This window comes from Lynx canadensis, chromosome C2, assembly GCF_007474595.2.
Source record: "Lynx canadensis isolate LIC74 chromosome C2, mLynCan4.pri.v2, whole genome shotgun sequence".
Taxonomy (NCBI): Eukaryota; Metazoa; Chordata; class Mammalia; order Carnivora; family Felidae; genus Lynx; species Lynx canadensis.
In genome coordinates, this window is record NC_044311.2 from 48622879 (window position 1) to 48645656 (window position 22778).

At 41.3% G+C, this 22778-nt stretch overlaps 1 protein-coding gene across 4 annotated transcripts in view; it reads left to right on the forward strand.

Moving 5' to 3' along the window:
- ARHGEF26 (Rho guanine nucleotide exchange factor 26) overlaps positions 1-22778 on the forward strand; it is a 134965-nt gene that overhangs the window by 97563 nt on the left and 14624 nt on the right. For all 4 annotated transcript variants that reach the window (XM_030329554.1, XM_030329555.1, XM_030329552.1 and 1 more), the window contains 2 exons: positions 4523-4677; positions 22504-22713. In XM_030329554.1, the coding sequence (XP_030185414.1) occupies positions 4523-4677; positions 22504-22713 (365 nt within the window). The remainder of the gene's footprint in view (positions 1-4522; positions 4678-22503; positions 22714-22778) is intronic.

A 22778-nucleotide genomic window follows, 5' to 3' on the forward strand; every position in this document is an offset into this window, starting at 1 on the left:
GGGGTGGTGTTGTATTGGTGGATGGATGGATTTGCTGGTCATTGTTTGGGGGCCTTGCTAATAAGTAGAAGTCTAGGATATAGCAGACAAAATGCAGAACCCTAAGGTGTTAAAAAGATCACAAGAGACTCTTAAATATAGAGAACAAACTAAGGGTTTCTGGAGGGGAGGTGGATGGGGCAATGGGCTAAATGGGCGAGGGGCATTAAGGAAGACACTTGTTGGGATGAGCACTGGAGGTTATATGTACGTGATGAATCACTAAATTCTACTCCTGAAACCAATACTACACTATATGTTGACTAACTTGGTTTTAAATAAAATTTAAAAATGTATATATATTATTAAAAAAAAGTCTTTTGCTATGAAAGACGGTTTGGCGGTTTTTCAAAAAGTTAAACATAGGGTTACTATATGACCCAGCAATTCCATTCCTAGGTATATACTCAAAATAATTGAAGACATTTGCTCAAACAAAAACTTGTACACGAATGTTCATGGCAGCATTATTCATAATAGCCAAAAAAGGGGAAACAACCCAAATGTCTATCAACAAAATAGGTGAATCGATAAATAAAATGTATATTCATACAATTAAATAGTGTTTAACCATAAAGTACTGAAGTCTGATACATGCTACCACATGGATGAACCTCAGACTTGAAAGTCTTGTACTATATAATTCTGTTGATGTGAAGTATTCAGAACAGGCCAAGGTATAGAGTTAGAAGGTAGATTAATGACTGCCAGGGCATATGAGCCGAGGATGGGAAGGCAGAATGGAGAGTGACTACTTATTGCATGTGGGGTTTCATTTTTTTAAATCTTTGTTTATTTTTGAGAGAGAGAGAGAGAGAGCAAGCAGGGGAGAGGCAGAGAGAGAGGGAGACACAAAATGTGAAGTAGGCTCCAGGCTCTGAGCTGTCAGCACAGAGCCTGACACAGGACCTGAACTCACAGGTGAGATTATGACCTGAGCTGAAGTCTGACGCTCAACCGACTGAGCCACCCAGGTGCCCTGGGGTTTCTTTTAGGGTAATGAAAATGTCCTGGAATTAGGTAGTGATGATCATTGCACTGCATTGTGAATGTACTAAAAATCACTGAATTATATATACGCTTTAAGATGGTTAAATGATGAATTTTATCTCAACTAAAAAACAATTCAGTGGTTCTTCTTTGTCTTACTGGCCCATAAAATCAGTTAAATTTTATGCTGAGACTAGTTTTCTAGGAAAAAAAGAATGGAAACTCTTTTCTCCATAGGAATTATTTCAGTACTTTTAAGGATATATTTTTATTCATGGATTTCTTTTCCAATGTTGGTTCTAGTCAGAGTTTCTTAACTAGAGGAATTCATTTATTCTGACTTTGGATTGTTTGGATTCTTTTCTTTGGATCATTTCAATAGTTTCTTCCTTTAAAAAAAAAAAAACACACAAAACTATCTGAGGAGCACCTGGGTGGCTCAGTCTGTTAAGCATCTGACTTAGGCTCAGGTCATGATCTCGTGGTTCATGAGTTCATGCCCCACCTCGGGCTCTGCACTGACAGCTCAGAGTCTGGAGCCTGCTTTGGATTCCGTGTCTCCCTCTCTCTGCTCCTCCCCTGCTCACATTCTCTGTCTCTCTGTCTCTCTCTCTCTCAAAAATAAATAAACATTAAAAAAATTAAAAAATATGAGTTTAATCTTCTAACAATAAATTTTGAAACAAAAAACATTTATAACATTAGATTTTTATTTTCCAAAAAAGCATTGACCTCTTGAAAGCCACTGTGGATTTTAGATCTTTATTAGAAATTTATTTTTGCCTAGTGGAATATGAGGAATCCATAAAAATCAATCTATTTTAAAAACAATGCAGTTTAAAAAAACTTTCTTCTCCATCTCCTACACCAAGAACAGTTGTAGGGTGGCATGTATACTGGAACTTAACCACAACACTGTCCTTGGTTTATCCTGTAGAGTTACACGAAATACAATGATAGCCCTGGGCTCGCAGTAATTGCAGCCCTTCCCAGGACCAAACCCGACATGCGATCCCTTGTGGTGACCTCTTGGGTGTGCTGGTGGGGTCCTCCGGAGTTATCTAAGCATCTCTCTGTCTATCTTTGGTCTTTAAAGACTCAGCCATCTCAGTCGGATAATCGTTTGATTTAAAATTTGGGGGCTGGAAACTCCATGAGTTTCCCTTAATAGCCAGCTTTGAAAGTTTGAGGTCAGCCATAATCTTTCATCTTCCTTTTAAACCTTCAGGAAAATAGTATGTAACTGATGAGCAACCTCCTTATAAAAGTCCCTTTATAAAAGTAAAAAAAAAAAACATGAAATCCTTTCTTAGCTCTTATTTCCTCTCTAGTATCTTCCTCTAGCTATTTTTTTTTTTTTAACGTTTTTTATTTATTTTTGGGACAGAGAGAGACAGAGCATGAACGGGGGAGGAGCAGAGAGAGAGGGAGACACAGAATCGGAAACAGGCTCCAGGCTCCGGGCCATCAGCCCAGAGCCCGACGCGGGGCTCGAACCCACGGACCGCGAGATCGTGACCTGGCTGAAGTCGGACGCTTAACCGACTGCGCCACCCAGGCGCCCCCCTCTAGCTATTTTTATTCACTGTTCTCTGAAAAGGATGACATTTGGTTGGACCATACTACTATACTACAGTTATGTTTTGTGTGTCCAAGAACTCTTGCTTATTCTATGGATACAGCTTTTTTTTTTTTAATCAGATTTTTGGCAGTAAGCATTTATGGTAACTTTAAAAAGAAAAAAAAAAAGCACCCAAGGATAAGGATTTTTCTTTGGCTTTGAGTTTTCCAGTTGGAAACTAGGTGCTGGGTAAAGAAAAAGCAGTATGTAATTCCTTGGATAGAGCCTTTTCTATGAGATTAAGATGGATTATTTTGGAAAAGCATTGTTTTCACAGTCAGAAAGTGGCATGATGCCTTCAGAGATGAATTTCCATGAGGAAAACTGCTATAAACTTAAGAACCGGTGTTCTCCAAAATATGGCTTAGTAGGTAATCAGTAGACAAAACATAGTTTGTGGGGAGTTTTTCTTTCTGAATAATGTCTTTTTATTTATTTTTTTATTTATTTATTTTTTTAATTTTTTTTTTCAACGTTTATTTATTTTTGGGACAGAGAGAGACAGAGCATGAACGGCAGAGGGGCAGAGAGAGAGGGAGACACAGAATCGGAAACAGGCTCCAGGCTCTGAGCCATCAGCCCAGAGCCTGACGCGGGGCTCGAACTCCCGGACCGCGAGATCGTGACCTGGCTGAAGTCGGACGCTTAACTGACTGCGCCACCCAGGCGCCCCTGAATAAAGTCTTTTTAAAAAAATTTTTTTAATGTTTATTTTTGAGAGAAAGAGAAAGACCAAGTACGAGTGGGGGAGGGGCAGAGAGAGAGGGAGACACAGAATCCAAAGAGGCTCCAGGCTGAGCTGTCAGCACAGAACCTGATGTGGGGCTTGAACTCACAGACCACGAGATCATGACCTGAGCCAAAGTCAGACGCCTAACCAACTGAGCCACCCAGGCACCCCTTGAACAAAGTCTTTTTATTTATTTTTTTATTTACAACAATTTGTTATTAATTTTTATTTTTGAGAGAGAGAGAGAGAGAGAGAAAGAATATAAGTGGGGGAACGGTAGAGAGAGAGAGGGAGACACAGTACCCAAAGCAGGCTCTAGGCTCTGAGCTATCAGCACAGAGCCTGACTTGAGGCTCAAACTCACAGACCATCATGACCTGAGCTGAAGTCAGATGCCTAACTGACTGAGCCACCCGGGCACCCCTTGAATAAAGTCTTTTTATTTATTATTTTTTTATTTAAAGAAATTTTTTTAATTTTTATTTATTTTGGAGAGAGAGAGAGAGAGAACGTGAGCAGGGGAAGGGTAGAGAGAGGGAGACAGAGAATCCGAAGCAGGCTCTGAGCTGTCAGTGCAGATCCTGATGTGGGGCTTGAACCCATAAACTGTGAAATCCTGACCAGAGTCGAAGCTGGATGCTCAACCAGCTGAGCCACCCAGGCACCCCTGAATAGAGTCTTTTTAGTTCGTAGAATGAATGCAGATCTTTTTCGTTTGTTAACTACAGTAATCGTATACTCAGATTCTGATTTGTGGTGTTTAAAGTAACTACAGTTGATACCGATGGATTTCATTTTGCGGCTTTTCAGTTTTAAGGGACTCCTTGTCAGTCTTCCTTTTCAGGTGAGAGTTAATGGAAGGGTAATAATTGGCTGACTCAATAAAATTTTCTCATTGAGTTTTAGTTATCATATAGGCAAGTTAATAGGTTTTTCATATTGTAAAATAATTGTTCTCTTTTTATTTACTCTTGAAGAATGTACTGTACTTCTTTAATTATATTTCACTATTATATACTTACAAGTAATGATGTATCCCATGATATGTATCATTTGTTTCGATGTGAGTTTTTATTTTCCCTTCCACAGTCTTAAAAGGACTTTAATTTGGCTTCATACACTGAGTTTTTCTCGTTCTGCAGCCTTTTCCTCTAGTCTCCTCTTCCCGGTGGTTGGTGAAAAGAGGTGAATTGACAGCCTACGTGGAAGACACGGTGCTCTTCTCAAGAAGGACATCTAAACAGCAAGTCTACTTCTTCCTCTTTAACGACGTACTCATTATCACCAAGAAGAAGAGGTAAACCCTTTTGTGAGGTTGCTGGCTGTACATCCAGCGTTAAGGCTCTGTAATTCAAATGCCTTTTAGGGGTGATTATCCTTTAAAAGCTTGTGAGGTTAGACGCATAATTTCTACATGTGGAACCGTGAAGGAAACCATGTTTCATTGTCTTCAAATTACATCCACAGTTAAGAATCAAATCATTGTCAACATCATCATCCCAGCCAACCTCTGTTGAGCTTTTATGGTGTGCAAGCCACTGTTCTGAGCATTTGACACATTTGTGTCGCTCCCCAAGTCCCTGGGGAGGTAGCACTCTTATTATTCCCCATCAGCTTTTTTCAAACTTCGTCTGCCATAAAACTGTTGTATAAAACAAACAGATCAAAGTAGATCCGGTTCAGAACAAGCTGGGATGCAACTCTAGTGTTTGTAACTTAATTTAAAATCCACTGCTCTTAACGTTTGCTGGTCTAGAAAGTCTCCCTGTGACTGGGAAAATGACAACAATACACCAGTACTTCCTTCTGAAGGGACTAAAGTAAATCATTTGGCAGAATGTTCCTTCTTACTTTGGACTTTTGGTTGTATATTCATGTTCCGTTGTAGGAAGACATCCGGGAGGAATACTGTACAAACTTTTTTTTTTTTTTTACACTATTTGTTCTAACTATCCCTACTCAAAACACACACACACACACACACACACACACACACACACACACACACACACTCCCCTCGGCTCTGCCTTTAGCGAACATTCTTCATAAGTGTATTCAATGTATATAGGGTTGTAAAGTATTTTTCTACTGGTCCTTCATAAATATTTTGTATTTTCTAGAATATGAACTTAGGGGAGAAACATACATCCGTGGTGTGTTTCCACATAGGAAGACCGGGATGGTGGGCTGAATTACTGCCATATAATAGGAGTATGGGCAGTACATGGGGTCCAGTTTAGACAAGATGAAGAAGAGAATCATGGTAGCAGACTTGTATGGATACATAAAATAAATGTACAGATGTATCATGAGATAGTTAAATTCTCCGTCTGAGTTGCTGACAGTTTAGCTTGAAAATTCAAACTAAATCAAAACAGAGTTTGAGCTTTCCTTTTTGCTCCTTTTAATCAGACTGCATTATGGCTTATTTCACTTGCTTGGCTGTCTAGCTGAGCTGAAGACTATGAAAAGCCATCATATGACTATGATAAATACATAAAGATGCCAATTCGTGTTTTTCATACTTAGGAAAATAGTGTTTCCGTAACTTCAAGAAGAAATGATTTCTCGTACCTGCGGAAGTGTAAATAGTTCTAATAGCTGAGTAGGTTTTTATAAATAAAAATTGGAGAGGGATTATAATTTCAGATTTTTGTGTTTTGTTGGTATCCTCTGAGATAGCATGTTTCTTCAGGCTTTCTTTGAGATGTGTTGTCTTTAGGGCAAGTAGTTCTGTGGGACTCTTCAAATGCCATTGCCCTGGACTTTTAACATCTTCCAGCTGTTGAAATATTTGTTCTGTCTCAATGGACCAAAAGCTTTAGCTAAACTTCTTATTTTAATGATAAAATATACATTGACAGTACGAAGCCAATTTTAAATATAAATGTACCTTTGATAATGATGTCTTCAGTGACTTGATGAAAACATTAAGGGTATTTAAACTAGTAGAATACAACTTTTACTCTCGAACTTGACTAGAACTACCCAATAAAGGCAGACATTTCACCTTCAGAATTAAGGTATATACCATTCTACTTAGCAGTGTACTTTGTCCTCCACAGCAGATTCTGCCATTACTGCATAAGGAACCTTGCTTTCCTAGCTCTCTCACGTTTATTTGCTCGGGTATGTTCAAACTTGTCTTATTAGTAAATGAAACAACAAAATCTACAGCGCCAGGGAAGAGGCCAGCCTTGGTACCTAACTTTGCCTTTACCCAAACTGGGATTTCTTTTGCCCCCAGCAGTTAGCTCATCATATTTCTAAGGTGCTCTTGACAAGGAGAATAGCATTGGAGGCTCAAGTTGTTTATGACCCGAATACCTGGTGAGGGTGACAAGCAGACCACAGAGACTTGATAAACAGGCTTGGTTAAAAATGTACAGTATGTGCAGCCGTATTTACACTGTTGCTTCAATGAAGCAAGTGCAAATGCTTCGCATGCCAGAGGCAGCAGCGAAGGAGATACAGCAGCTCTGAAGAAGGCAATAATTTCGGCTTGGCTACAAGGTACAGATAAAGGATACTTACGTGTGCCAGCCCCATAGGACCCATGCAGCCACCCACTGCCTAATTGTAATGCCAGGGTTCAGCCAAGGGGCTTAGCTGCTGGGTCTCCAGTGTGTTTCAGCTTCAGGGAGGCTCCTGGCCACCGGGGGAGGGCAGTTACTCTTCCTCCTCTGACCCAGTCTGGCAGATGGTTTATGCTGAGCTCGTTCCACAGACTGCCTCGTGTGTGGCCTCCACTTCACGGTGCGTGTATTAGTGCTGGCGCTTGCAGAGCGCTTAGCGACCATGGGGCTGTCTTCTAGGTCAGGGATTTTCACCTTTTCTAGCATATCAGAGGAGGTTTATGGGGCACCTGGGTGGCTTAGTGGGTTAAACGTCCGACTCTAGATTTCGGCTCAGGTCATGATCTCGCGGTTCATGGGTTTGAGCCCCGCATCCAGCTCTGCGCTGATAGCACGGAACCTGCTTGGGATTCTCTGTCTCCCTCTCTCTCTGCTCCTCCCATGCTTGTGCTTTGTCTCCTTCAAAAAATAAATAAACGTTGGGGTGCCTGGGTGGCTTCAGTCGGTTAAGCGTCCGACTTCAGCTCAGGTCATGATCTCGGGGTCCGTGAGTTCAAGCCCCGCGTCACGCTCTGTGCTGACTGCTCAGAGCCCGGAGCCTGTTTCAGATTCTGTGTCTCCCTCTCTCTGACCCTCCCCCGCTCATGCTCTGTCTCTCTCTGTCTCAAAAATAAATAAACGTTAAAAAAATTAAAAAAAAAATAAACGTTTAAAAACAAATAAAATATCAGAGAAAATTTAAAGTCTCCGTTAGCCCTGGGATGTTTGCAGATCACTGTATTCATAGACTGTCCTACCAGATTTCTGCAGGATATGTGACCAGATAGACTCTTCTGGATGAGAAAGTGAATTCTTCGGTGGTTGAAGCTTTGACTGCGGGGTATGTGGGTACTTCTAGAGCAGAGTTCTCAAGTCGGCACTGTTGAGGCCACACAGTTCTTTGTCACAAGGGCTGCCCTGTGCTTTGTAGGTTGTTTTAGCAGCATCCCTGGCCTCTCCTTGCTAGCAGCACCTCCTTCTCAGTGGTGACAACCAAAAAGGTCTCCAGACATCGTCGTGTGTCCCTGGGGCGCCAAATTACCCCCAGCGGGGAACTACTGTACCACAGTCACTGCAGACTGTGAACCAGCACTGCCTTCAGAGTACTGAAGGTGTGCAAACCTATCAGACCTGACACAGCCGTGACAGGAATATTGTAAGAAAGGAATAGATTGCCAGGTTAATGAATAATAACTCATTTGTGCCTCATAACTTATTTATGATGATTGATTACAGTCTACAGTAGGCTAGACTATACCCATGAACAACCTTAGAGACCAAGTAACTATAGTCTGGTCTCCAGAAATGTAAAAACTGAACCTAAGACCTAAACACTTCACATTCTCCTAAGCCTTATTTTTTTTAATGTTTATTTTTTGAAAGAGAGAGACAGAGTGTGAATAGGGGAGGCGCAGAGAGAGTGGGAGACACAGAATCGGAAGCAGGCTCCAGGCTCTGAACTGTCAGCACGGAGCCTGATGCGGGGCTCCAATCTACAGACTGCGAGATCACGATGTGAGCCGAAGTCAGACGCTCAATTGTCTGAGCCACCCAGGCTCCCCAGCCAAAGCCTTATTTTGTAAGGTAGTTAACCACCTTATTCTCGTTCAGTGCCTTATATCTGGCTTCAGTCTCCCCTCCCAATTTCTTCTGAGACAAAATGCAGATCCCCCTCTGTTCGTTTTCATCGGCTGCGGTAGCAAAGAGTGACAAACAGGATGGCTCAAGACCATGGGAATGGATCGTGTCACAATTCTGGAGGCAGAGGTTCGAAGTAAAAATACTCGCAGGGCCATGTTCCCTCTGAAGTCTCTGCAGAGAATCCTGCCTCACCTCTTGCAGCTCCTGGTGGCCCCTGGGCTTCCTTGGCTTACAGTAGCGCAACTTGAGTCTCTGCCTCTGTCTTCACACGGCCTTCTGTCTGTGTCCCAGTGTATCTCAAAATCCCTCTGTCCTTATAAGGATGCCAGTTACTGGATTTAGGGCCTGCTCTGCTCCAGGATGATCTCACCCTAACTCGATTACATCTGCAAAGACCTTACTTCTAAATAAGGTCCCATGTACAGGTCTCAGGGGCTAGACTTTTCGAGGACACAGTTCAGCTCTCTACATTGCCCAGACCATCACCACTGTTGAATTATGATTATAATCAGATAAAAAAAAAATAAATGTGCTATAAGCCAGTTCTAGAACACACCTTTTTTTTCTTTTTTTTTTTAACATCGATTGATGATGCCATTTCTCATAATTTTGGAATGTCCTCATGGTCACGTGACTTGAGCACCTGTATTTTGAGGGCTCCTAAGTCACCTTCATCCACACTTTCTCTCTCACACCTGTTCCTTGTCCAAAGTCTCCCCTTCCTTTGTTCAAGCCACCTCCATGCATCCAGGTGCTCCTCAATAAACCCAAGAGATTACTTTGGTTCCTTGTCCACAGGTGTTCCCCTATCCAGCCAATACCAACCTCATAAGCAGCCTGTGAAATTGCTTTTCTCCTCTCACAGGGCTACTGCCCTTGTGGGGCCACCTTGAATTCACCTGTGACACACACCCGACTGGAGTCCTGTCACCGTCCTCCGTCCACTTTACGTTCCACAGCCAGAGTCTGCTTTTTATCTTCTTATTTTATTTTTTTAGAGTGTGCTTTTTGAAAGGCACATCTACTCAGTTCATCCTTGTAGATGGCCCTTCTATGGCCTTACCTTGCACTAGCCTCACTGAACCCCTTTTTAGCCACCAGGACCTGGCACATGTTTCTTTGCCTGGATTCTCTCCCTCCCCACTGATCCACTCCACCCAAGCCTTTTCTAGGCAAAGCCCTTTTTATTCTTTAGGTCTTCAGTTAATTGTCACACCCCCTGGGTGCTATGATCCAGTCCTCTGGAGTGGGTTCAGTTCTGTTGCTTTATGGTCCCATAAAACCCTGTACTTTCTCATTTGTGTTACTGGGTGTTCATATCTGTCTTGTTGACCTTTGTATCCTCAGTGCATAGCCCAGCACCTGGCCCATAATGATCATTTATAAATATCTGTTAAATTGGAACCGATTGTGTAAATATAAACAGTTTGAGTGATTGCATTACTCAATGGGCAGACCCCTGCATTGCATCCCCAAGCTAAAATTACTTTGAATTCACCCTTATTTTTAAAAGATGATTTTTTTTGGTATTCTCCATTACAGATTCCTATTTATTTGTTTGTCTGTTTATTTGATTTTAGAAAGGGGGTGGTACCTCGGTGGCTCAGTCAGTTAAGCGTCTGACTTCGGCTCAGCTTATGATCTTACAGTCCGTGAGTTCAAGCCCCATGTTTGGCTCTGTGCTGACAGCTCAGACTCTGGAGCCTGCTTTGGATTCTGTGTCTCCCTCTCTCTCAAAAATAAACACTAAAAAAAAAAAAAAAAAAATCAGAGAGTGCAAGCAGGAAAGAGGGGCAGATGGAAAGGGAGAGAGAGAGAGAGAGAGAGAGAGAGAGAGAGAGATTGAGATCTTAAGCCTGACACAGGGCTCGATCCGATAACTCTAGGATCCTGATCTGAGTCAAAATCAAGTGTCAGATGGTCAACTGACTGCGCCACCCATGTGTCCCATTATATATTAACCTTAATTAACTTTGGCAAATACAAATCTGGACCTGTGTTTATCACGTGGCTTTTCATATCTCTGAGCTTTACCTATAAACTTACCCAATGATGCCACATAACCTCAATTTCAAAAACATTTAGGACTGTATTTGCAAAACTGCTTTATAGAGGAAGTGTTTTCAGACCTGCTTTTATTTTGTACTATTGTATCAATTAATGTTTTGAGCTGCAAGTAAAAGTATAGTTATACCAAGGAGTTTAAGTAAAAAAACTGTTCACTTATCTCTCTCTCTCTCTCTCACACACACACACCAAGTCAGGTGAGCTCGGGAAACCTTCCGTACTCCATTTCTCTTTGAGAGATTCAATGTTGGATCACTTAGGAAAGCTTTTTTTAATATGTAACAGAACCTTCAAATAACAGTGGCTCAAACACTGAAGACATTTACTTCTGTAGGCAAACATGCTAAGGGGAGGCAGTCTGTGTCCAGTGTCATGAGTAACCCAACCCCATCTCTTCTTCACCTGCATGCAGCGAGCTCTTTTCACTTTTTGCCCCCATGCATATAGCTTCAGGGCTGCAGCTGGTTTCTGCAGGTCCAAACATCATGATTTCATTCAAACACCTAGCAGGGAGGCAAGGCTGAGAAGGAAAGGCTGACCAAAGGGACTCCTTCCTTAAGTGGCTTTTCTTTTTTATCAGCAGAGGAAAACCTTTCCCAGACAGTGCCCGGGAGGCTTCTTATGTTTCATGGGTCAGTCTTGGGTCACAAGACTTGTCATCAGTAGAAGAGAGGCTGGGAACGCCAGCATAAGACAAAGGGGAACAGGAGAGCCATGATTGTTCAGGTTCAACCATGCTGCACCCCCTGCGGCTGGACACACTGGGACTTGGTAGACAAGAAGCAGGGGAGGCTGACAGCAGATTAGATGATAGACAGTTCCAGCCACAACCGGGAAATCATCTTTTCCACAGAACACTAACATACAAGTAGTGTGGGGAAAAAAAGAAGAGCTCTGTAAAAGAACTAATGCCTTGCCTTTCAGATAAATGCAGGAAGGGGGTGGGGCATTAGTTCAAAGAGGCCGGAAGTGATTGGAGACTCGGAACCCACTTCCTTTTGGCTGGTGTTAGTCATCCAGCTGTGGTTCATGTGAGTATCTTGGTAGTACCTTTTTGTTCCCACCAGCCCAGATGTGTCCTCCAGCATGTTTGAAGCACACAGATATATGGGCCGGGTCTGGGTGTCCTGCACAGCACCAAAAGAATGCAGAAATCTAGTCTAGTCTTGTTATCTATAACAAGAAAGTATAGTAAGTATAGTCACGTTCTGATTTGTGTTTTCATTCTTCTCAATTCTCTGCCCACGAATGATCCAGCCCTGATGTTTTCGGGTACTCCCTGCAGTTAGGTGAGTTGTTATAGTAATAATGATGACAAGAACCCATATTATCGAGCACGTACAGTACACAGAGTGCATATGCAACATACTGCCGAGTTGCTATAGCAACGTAGTATTAGTAGTATTTCCACTTTACGACTGTGGACACGGAGGCAGAGAGAGAAAGGCTCTTCCAAGGTCTCTCAGAAAAGACCCAGGATTCTAATCTGAGTCTCTGACTCCAAAGCCTCCTCTCTAAACAATTTCTTTATGTTCATTATGTTTTAACTTTATTTTTCTAGAATATTTTCACCTTTCCTCATCCTGTAATGTCATTGGGGAAATACAGCCTAGAAGCTTGCACCTTTTATGTTGAGAAACACCCTTACTAATCTTAGGAGGAAATTAGAACCGGTACCAAATTGCATTTGCGAGCTTTCCTCTGCCTTTTAGATAATCTAGCATCAGAGTACAGGGAAGAGAGTTTCCTTTTTGTAACATTTCCTTCCTGAAGACATTTAAGGCAGTAGGTTTTCATTTCCTGATTCCTGGTTCCATAATGTTACATATATTGACATAACTTGAACTCTAACACACATTACAAATCCTGAGGGCTTAAAAAAGGATTTTCTATAATGGATTACTACCAGATCATGATCCACAAGTTCAGGGACTTAAGTTAGAACTTGAGTGTTCCCAAGCAGTTTGAATGCCCAGTGGCTTAAAGCTGTGCAGGCTCCCTGCAAAGGGTCACAGCCTGGCTTGACCTCGTTTTGAGTTTTTCCATTTTGAAGTCTTTCCTATTATAGAGAGCTCAAGTCACCTGACATTGTCTCTGTTCCTCTGCAGAATAAATTTCTTCCTCAGGAAATTAACTTTTAAGAGAATCTTGGTTAAAGATTGAGTGGTTTGGGTATCATTTCCTCTAATTTGTAGGAAGAGTTGACATTGCTGTTCAATGTTGAAAGCTGTGGTGACTGGGAAGCACAATATCAATGTCTGGGGTTGAGTAGAACTGGGCTCAAGTCCTGGCCATGTGGCCTTGGGCAAGTTACTGTTAATCTTTTAGAGCCTCAGTATTATCATCTGGAAAATGGGTCTAACGGTTCATCATCTTCATGGAATTTCTGTGAGAATTAAATAAGATAATGCACGTAAAGACAGCAAATAGTCTCTGCTATGTGACTGATACATGCTGAGTATCATTATTATCCCTAGTCATTGTATTTTTCTCTAAGGATCTTGGCACAAATTAAGTTACTGCCCTTCTTCTAGATTATTTTACAGTTTTAAAAAATGGTTTGAGACCTTTAGCCGTTGCTATACATCTGAAGGTTGTGGTACACTGTGGATTCAGACATGATTTATGGCCCCCAATACATGATCTTAGAAATACACGTGTTTAACTCAGTGCCTCTCCCTCCCCGTTCATGTCAGATGGCAAGGATAACCATTGATCTACGTTTATTCCTTTATAAGTTGATGTTACTCATGTGTACACTTCTCTAGTATCAATTGTCTTGCAATATCCCTCACAACTGATTAGGAGAGAGTATAAGTTTGTGGCTGAAAAAGTGAATTCGGTGTATTTTTTTCCTTTCATTCGAGGAAGCCAATGGAAGTAAACCTGAATATGAAGATTACTTAGTAATTTGTAGTAATCCTCTTGCCAATTTAAGAGGCTGCCTACTTGCTCTTTAGAGCTTGCTTAGTTGTAGTTATGCCAGAGAGAAAGCTTCAGGAAGGTGGTAACAGCCTCTTGGACTTGCCCATCTCCTTTTTTTAAGGACGATGGGTTCAGGGCATCCCATGGGCACAGGATCCTGGGCTGTGGAATCTGGAGATAGGTGTTGAGAGGAATGAGGCCTTTCTAGTCCTGTGATGCGTCACTAGTCATGTTTTCTGGTGACCATGAATCACAGCAGATCCTTATCTTACCAAAAAATGTGGTCCTTACAACTATTTGTTATATTCTTGACAATGAAATAGCAAGCATATGGCATGTTTGTTAGTCTTCAGAATTATTTTGAAGGACTGAACAAGTAAGACTGAACTCAGTTTCTGGATAAATACCATGCCTTGTTTTGTTGGAGTACTTGCCACATTATGAATTTCTTGAGATACATATTTAGTTCAAGTTGTGCTCTGTTCACTTGCCCATTTGCAAAGTGCGTGCAATTATCAAGCCTTGAACAAAATGTCAAGCAATTGAAATGCATGATCTGTCAGGAAAATTAAAAATAATAGCTAACATTTACTGGTTGTGAGTCAGGCATGACTGTAAGAACTTTACTTCCAACAAAATAATATGACTTATATTTACAAGTAATAAATATATTACTATATCACTTAGTTCTCACAACAATCCAAGGAGATTGGTATTGTTATCCCCATTTTACAGATGAGAAAGCTAAAACACCAAGGGGATCAGTAATGTGCTCAAGATCATGAAGTGAGTAAGTGATAGAATTGGGATTCTCACCAGGCATTCTAAATCAAGTCTGTACTCTTACCTGTTGTACTTCATTACTTTAAAATTGCACATTATTTCACTAAATACTTGTTTGTATTATTCTAAAACTAAGCTTTAAAGTTTAGTGAAGTCAATGTCAGTCATGTGACATAATGTTTCAATCTCTTAACTCAAAATAAATTTCAGTATAGACCAATAGTCTCCATTCCAGAAATGTTAACTAGGGTATTTTTATTCTAGTTAAGCACAAGATCAGATATAGGGATTTAGAAATCATGTTTTCGGAAGGAGAAATTAATGGAAATTTGCACCAGAGGAATTCATATGCATGTCTTAAAGGAAAATAGGAAGAAACTCTGATTTTATCAAACCTCATCCAGTTGTGTGAATCAACAGGCGGGGAGAATGGCAGAGCCATTATAAATCCTGAGAGAACAGCAGGGGTCTAGGAGAGGATCTTGGAGAATGACCCAAAAGGAGGATGACTTAGAAATGTTACACAAGCATGAGAAGAGGAAGGTAGAGTTTCAGGATGTCACAGTACGCCACATCATCAAATTTTGTAGATGTCAAGAATAGTGGTGAAATTCAAGTCATTGGGTTTGGTGGGATGCTGGGCCATGCTGACCTTGGGGAGCAGTTTCACTGGCACGTAGGCACAGGGTCTGAGAAACCAAAAATGCAGGCAGTGAGTAGCTCAGGAGACGTCTGTCTTGCACCAGCAGATTCAAGTGAAGGTTTTTCAGGACAGGGCAACTGTGTGCATGTTTTAAACGAAGTCTCTGGAGCTTACTGCATAGGTAAAAAATAAACATCACTATCTTGATGTATGCGAAAAATCATATTGTTTTGGATAATTCATTGATAGCATCAATTCTTTTAAATTTAACTCTTTTGTGAAAAGAAAAATTGGAGGTGCTAGTTGGGTTTCCATCTGTCAGATTTTGGCTATAAAAGAAAGTCCCATACCAATGCCATGGTAAAATATGAGACAACTCCTAGGGCTGAGGAGCAGTGGGTTGTGGGAAAGTTGGCCTTCACAATCAACCCTTCCCCTCACTTCCCCCATCACATCTTTCCTTTCATATGTATGGCTCCATCTTGGTCAACTAGCCTATTTCCCATTCCTGGTCATCCTTATTATGTACTTAAAGTAAAGGGTTTGCTAATAAAGGTTAAGTTGGGAACTCTCTCTAAGGTATTTGCATGTTTAAGAGTACCCCCCACCTCCAATCACAAGGCAAGTCCAGATGGGTCTGTGCCTAGGAGAAAGACCTGTTCTGTCACCACCTCTTCCTCATGACTCTTAATGGACCCAGAGCTTGGGTCCAAGGAGATGATCCTGGTTACTGAATGAGATTGGGATCCAAAAATTTTTTTTTTCCAGATGTTTCTTCAGATGTTCCAATATTATTTGTTGACTAACCTGTCAATTTCCTACAGATTTGAAATGTCACCTCTACCATGTCCTAAATTCCCAGATGTGTTTGGATCAGTTCATGAACCCACTCCTCTGTTTCACTAACCCATCTGTCAATTCATCCCCAGGCCCAGTCTTCGAATTACTGTAGTTTTACAATATGCTTTTAATATGTCATAAGGCTGGATGGCTCTCATTCTTTTCCATAATCTTTCTGACTGTATTTACGTGTTTATTTTTTGTACGTTTTACAAAGATCAGCTTGACTGTTCCCATTCTTCACCACATCCCAAAAAACCCTGTTTGTACTTTGTTGTGATATGATAAAGTTATATTTTAATTTAGAAAGAATTGGAACCTCTATAATGTCAAACTTCTGTATCCATTCAGGCTTTCTTCTGAAGTATAGCAGAAACTGTTTTCATATAGCAGAAACTTGTTAGGTTTAATCCTAAATATTTTATGGGTTTTGTGGCTCTTATAAATAAGATGACTTACTTTATTACATTTTCTAACCATGTGTCAGTCATATATAGAAAAGCTTTTTTTTTTTGTTTTTTTGTTTTGTTTTTGGTTTTTTGTTTTTTTGTCTCAACGCAACTACTTTATTGAATTGACTCTTACTTTGTAATATCTTTTCAGGCAATGATGTCATCTGCAAATATCCTTTTTCTGTAGGTCCAGAAAAATTCCATTGTGCAATAGTCACTTCAACTGTACCCTTAAACATCCACAGACACGATGCATTTATTATTCTTTAAGTTTTTCTTGTCAAACACTAACATACCTATCATCCAGATATAATAGACATTAACTTTTTGCCATATTACTGTCAGATCATTCCTTTTTAAACAAAAAAGCCCTGATGTAATACTGTGGGTACATCCATAGTATCTCCACCATCATCCCATCTTCCTCTTCCTCCTCTTCCTCCCCAGAGTAACTCCTGTGCTGAGGTTGGTATCTGTCCTGCTACACTCACTAATGCATATGTATATATGTGGCTTTGGTATTTTAAAAATGTGTGCCTGTTGGGGCGCCTGGGTGGCTCAGTCATTGAAGCGTCGACTTCAGCTCAGGTCTTGGTCTTACGGATTCGTGAGTTCAAGCCCCGCGTTGGGCTCTGTGCTGACAGCTCAGAGCCTAGAGCCTGCTTCAGATTCTGTGTGTGTGTCTCTCTCTCTCTGCCCCTTCCCTGCTGGTGCTCTGTCTCTCTCTGCCTCAAAAATAGATAAACAATAAAAAAAAAAAAAAGTGCCTGTTGTATGCGGTTGTGAAATATCCTGATTTAAAAGTAATAAATAGAGGCCCAGTATGAAAAATCCCAGCCTTTCTAGAAATTGATGGGGCAGAAAGTTAAAAGTGATCCATAATAATCTTTTTAAGAAAGCCACTATTCACAATAAGGTATGTCATCTTTTAACCCACTTCGTTAGGTTGCATATGGTAGGACCACACACTATTTGAACTGCTTAACAAAAGAATGCCTTCCTGAGGGAAGAATAATTGAGATATGTATTTACCACCAGATCCTGTTCTCTACTGATAGCTCTCTATCTGGTGAGAGAAAGGGAAGGGAAGAAAAAGGAAGGGAAGGGAAGAGAAAAAAAAGAAACAAAAAAAAAAAAAAAAGAAAGAAAGGAAAGAATGGAATCTCAGCAGAGGTTACTAGGACTTTAAGTAGATTTCAACGGCGAGATCCGTCAGTGTTTACATGGCAGAGCAACGGACTTCTATAGATGTGATTGCTGCACCTGATAGGGGTCCTGCTTGCACAAAGCAGACAGCCTTGATGAGCAGCTGGCAAACTTGGAGCACACATAAGACAATCAAAGGAAGTCTACATATAAACTTCTCCATGCAAGGAAAGGTGGTTTTTCCATTTGCCTTTTTCTGTGCAATTTAACTTCCTAATTACATGATCCAAATTGTTTCAGAGACTGTGTAAACCATATGTTTGTTAAATGATAGAGACAAACATGGGGAAGTCTGATTAGCATCAACTTCCCTCAGGAAAGGGGTTTCTTACCCACCCCAGCTTAGCCTCTGTTATACTTATTGGACATGGGTGAGTAAGCAGAGGAGGGAAGTAGGTTTGTAAATAGCTGCATCTGGCTATGGATTCTCCCCTCTTCCTTCTGCTCAGGCACGTATCTTAACACAGATTTTTCCTTTTGTATTAGCATGAGAGATAGGTGCCGCCTGACATTAGGAGAATGAGTTTTATCCAATAGTTAGCAGATTCAGAGGAGAAAGTAGGATTGTTCTGAACCTTTATGAGATTGAGTGTGTGTGTGTGTGTGTGTGTGTGAGAGAGAGAGAGAGAGAGAACACAGATGTGTTAGCAAGAGGGAATGGCTTTTTAGTTTTTGTTTCAGTTGGTTTGAATAATAGAGGGTGAGAATAAATAATTGATTTACTGTTCAATGAAACCAAGGTTTTTAAAATATAAACATATTAAGAGTAGTGAAGAAGTTGTAAACATTGTGTAATGAAGTTTACAGGTCTAGGTGAAGTAATATTGGATGCTTGCTATTGGATCAGTTAACAACAACAAAGAGCAAATGTGTTTCCTGTGTCCTATTTTGGATTCAAGAAATTCAAAGAGTGGGAAAAGTTCCCTGTTCAGGCCTATTCTGTGACACAAATGTGCAGATGTATAGAAATGGATACCTCGAGGTGAAGTCACATAGCTATAAAATAAAGTGGCCACAATTTATCTTCCAAACTGGACATTTGAGAGGATAACAGGCATAAACTAGGTGACATAGTCACCCCAACTCTTAATGGCATTGTAGTTGTCATTGCTCCAGAGAACAATTAAAAAACTCTTAATTTTTCTACTTTTTCTGGCTTTAATTGCCTCCAAAAGACGAAGATTCAGAGCATCATTGCAACACATTAGCGGATACTGACACAAACACTGGGGAAAATAGGAACTCAGAAAATTAAGAGGAAAAGAAAGACTTAACTAGTTAACTCATAAGAGTTTACATGGCTTCCCTGTGACCTCTTGGTCTTAAATAGGTGGAACCACTTTACTGCCGACAACTCTTTGGAACTTGAGTCCTCTTGAATGATGGGCTTATGGCATATACATTTCTTTGCCTTTTATTTCTTTGGAAAGATGAAGAATACCTATGCAGTGTCATTGGTTAGGGCGCTACCTGAACACCCGTATACGCAACATTAGGATGCTTGGATTTCTCTGAGAAAACAGAATTCCTTTTAACTGGAAATGGGTGTCTTTGGCTAACAGGTCATCTTGTTTAACTTGTGAGTTGGACCAAAAGAGTAACTAGAGCTACAGAGAGAGGATGGCAACAAGGAGGCCCTCGTTCTTCTTGTTCTTTCTCTTGTTTTTGATGTTGCTGAGGCTCTGCTTGTGTTCTTTTGCGGTTTGGTTTTTATCCTGGGTTCTGAGCTGTTAAATCCATGTTTAAGATCTCTAGACAACATTATAAGCATTCCCTGCTCTGCCAAAAATTGCTTTGTTTCTTGTAAACATGGTCTTTTGAAAATACAACCTTACTTGTTTGTAAAGTGTATTATTCTGCTTTCTCCTTTGATGAAAATCATGTGAACTTTGATAAACCTTATTTTGATATGAGAAATATTTTATATATGCTGGCTCTGGCTGTGTTGGTCTGCAGGCAGTCTCAGGAAAGCTTTGGAAATGATCTTGCCATGTGAACTTCCAGTTAATACAGATTATTACCGTAGCAACAAGTAGACTTGATCAGAAGGCAGCATTTTGCTTTTATAGATAATAACTGTGCGCTGTCTTTTGAAGAGAGAATACCAAACTAAATTTTAGAAAAGATTTTATAAATTTTCCTAAGGAGAGTTACAAGGGAGTGGTTCACTGGTAGACATCCGCCACTGAATGAAAAAATTCTAAGAAATCTTGAGCAAAGCGGCCTATCCTGAAATGCCTAGTGTAGTTGGGCATGAGGAGTTTCATTTTCTCATAGCTCCCCTGAGTTCATACATTTGCATTTATTATTAAATAAGGTGAATATTCAATATTGTTCCTAGAATATATTAGAATATATTGCATAGTCATCCATTTATTCAGCAGTTCTTTCTTGAGCTTTCCCATGTTCAGCTGCAAGGGCACAGATGTGGAGTAGAGGGAGAGCTGTATCTAACCAGGGTTGGGATTTGCCAAAGAGATGAGCATGTATACACGTGGTGATTATAACTACATCCCTAGAAATCCAAGCTGGGTAATCTAGTAAGCATAAAGGGTTCAAGGACAGGGGAAAGGTGGTAGAGTCAGTGGGCTAAAGAATCATTGGGGTTGAGGGGCGCCTGGGTGGCTCAGTCGGTTGAGTGTCCAACTTAGGCTCAGGTCATGATCTCATGGTTCATGAGTTTGAGCCCCGTGTCGGGCTTTGTGCTGACAGCTCAGAGCCTGGAGCCTCCTTCGGTTTCTGTGTTTCTCTCTCTCTCTACCTCTCCCCCTCTCATGCTCTGAATCTCTCTAAAAAATAAATACTCGTTAAAAACAATTAAAAAAAAAGAATCATTGGGGTTGAGGATTAGAAGAAGAGGGGAGTAGGAGAGACAGATGGTTGGAGAGGGTGTTTGACATTGGGATTACAGAGACATTGCAGTTGATTTCAATGACAAGGTCTAGGGTATGACGATGGTGGGGTAGCTGAAGGACAGAAGGTAAGATGGTTGGGGAAGGGGAAGTCAAGGAACTGACAAGCCAGGGTAATGGAAGTCTCCCCTGTGTGGAAATTCAAGAAAGTAGTGTTGTAGGGGAACCGTGAGCCAGCAACTAAACTCATACGGGTAGATAACTCAACTGGGAGTCTTTCCTTGACTTTGATTATGAGATAGAGCCGGACAGCATGAGCTTCAAAGCTAAGGACTTTTTGGGAGGAAGAAGTGATCACTGTCTAGCAGCAGCATGAGAAACCAGCTGATAGAAAGCCTTATGGGGAGGCCATGTTTTCTAGGGAGAGCCAAGCTTCTGTTAAGGCAAGAAGGGAAAGGGAGGGTTCAAGGACAAAGCTGAGGATTTACAAGATTTTGCTGGATTCCCTATATGAGGTCCATTTCTGGAGGACACAGAAGGGGTTCAGGAACAAGCTGAGGAGCTCAGGGAGATAGAGCCAGATTAGGTGTGTTCACAGTGCTATGGGGATGAGATTCCAGGGGAATGGAGAATACTGGGATCGTGGGCATAAGCAGGGATAGAGAAATCAGTCCTGGTGGTTTCTGAAGCAGGTGGTGAGGCTGTGTGTGTTAGAAGGATGGCTTAGGCAGATCTCCGAGGCTCTTCTTCCCTCCTATGCCTGGTGATTTGGAGGCTGGGACTGAGCTGTTGTTATCCAGAGCATGGGTAGGTTTGGGGCTCCCTCTTTATTCTGCGGACAGAGGGAAGACTGGGGAAGTGTGCCTGTTCGAGCATTACCACTATGCATGTGTGTCTCACTTGTAATACATTATCCAGTTCCAGGATAATGTAAAATGAAAGCTAGGGTTTAGCATTATTTGTTTTGTTTTTAAATATTTATTTTTTGGAGTGCACAAGTCACGGAGGGGCAGAGAGAGGGGGACAGAGGATCTGAAGCGGGCTCTGCACTGACAGGCCAACAGTAGAAAGCCTGAAATGGGCCCCAACTCAGAAACTGCAAGATCATGACCTGAGCCCATGTCCAACACTCAACTCACTGAGCCACCCAGGTGCCCCCAGCGTTATTTAAAAAAAAAACTTTTTTTTAATGTTTGTTTATTTTTTTGAAAGAGAGAGCACAAGCTGGGTAGGCGCAGATAGAGAGGGAGACACAGAATCCGAAGCAGGCTCCAGGCTCTGAGCTGTCAGCACAGAGCCCGATGCAGGGCTCAGACTCACATACCACAAGATCATGACCTGAGCTGAAGTTGGATGCTTAACCGACTGAGCCACCCAGGTGCCCCTTCCCCAGCATTATTTTTAATATTGCTTTCAAACCTGAGATACAATTTATACATTGCAGAAAAATAGTAATTAACAGGCTTAATTCGGGAAGATTATATTGATTCATAATCAGTGTATATAATTCAGATTCTAGTTCATTTAAAAAATTTTTTTAACGTTTATTTATCATTGAGAGACAGACACAGAGCATGAGCAGGGAGGGCTAGAGAGAGGGGGAGACACAGAATCTGAAGCAGGCTCCAGGCTCTGAGCTGTCAGCACAGAGCCTGACGTGGGGCTCGAACTCACAAACTGAGATCATGACCTGAGCCAAAGTTGGTTGCCTAACCAACTGAGCCACCCAAGCGCCCCTCTAGTTCATATTTTAAAATAAATCATTTTCAGGATGCCTGGGTGGCTCAGTGGGTTAAGCGTCTGACTTCGGCTCACGTCATAATCTCATGGTTCGTGAGTTCAAGCCCCGCATCAGGCTCTGTGCTGAGAGCTCAGAGCCTGGAGCCTGCTTCAGATTCTGTGTTTCCCTCTCTCTCTGCCCCTCCCTCACACGTGCTCTGTCTCTGTCTCAAAAATAATCATTAAAAAAAGTTTTAAATAAATCATTCTCCTATCCTTCCTTCCCCGCATCACCTTCTCCCTGAATGTGACTTGAAAATGGACAGTGTCACAGTCTTATCCATTGAATTGTTGACATGTTCTTTTCCCTTCTCCTTCTAGTGAAGAAAGTTACAACGTCAATGATTATTCCTTAAGAGATCAGCTATTGGTGGAATCTTGTGACAATGAAGAGCTTAATTCTTCTCCAGGGAAGAACAGTTCTACAATGCTTTATTCAAGACAGAGCTCTGCCAGCCACCTCTTTACTCTGACAGTCCTGAGTAACCATGCGAGTGAGAAAGTGGAAATGCTGCTAGGGGCTGAGACACAGTAAGTACGGACAGGGATGGTTTCAGAATTATCTGGTGTCATTCTTCCCTAATTACTTACCCTTG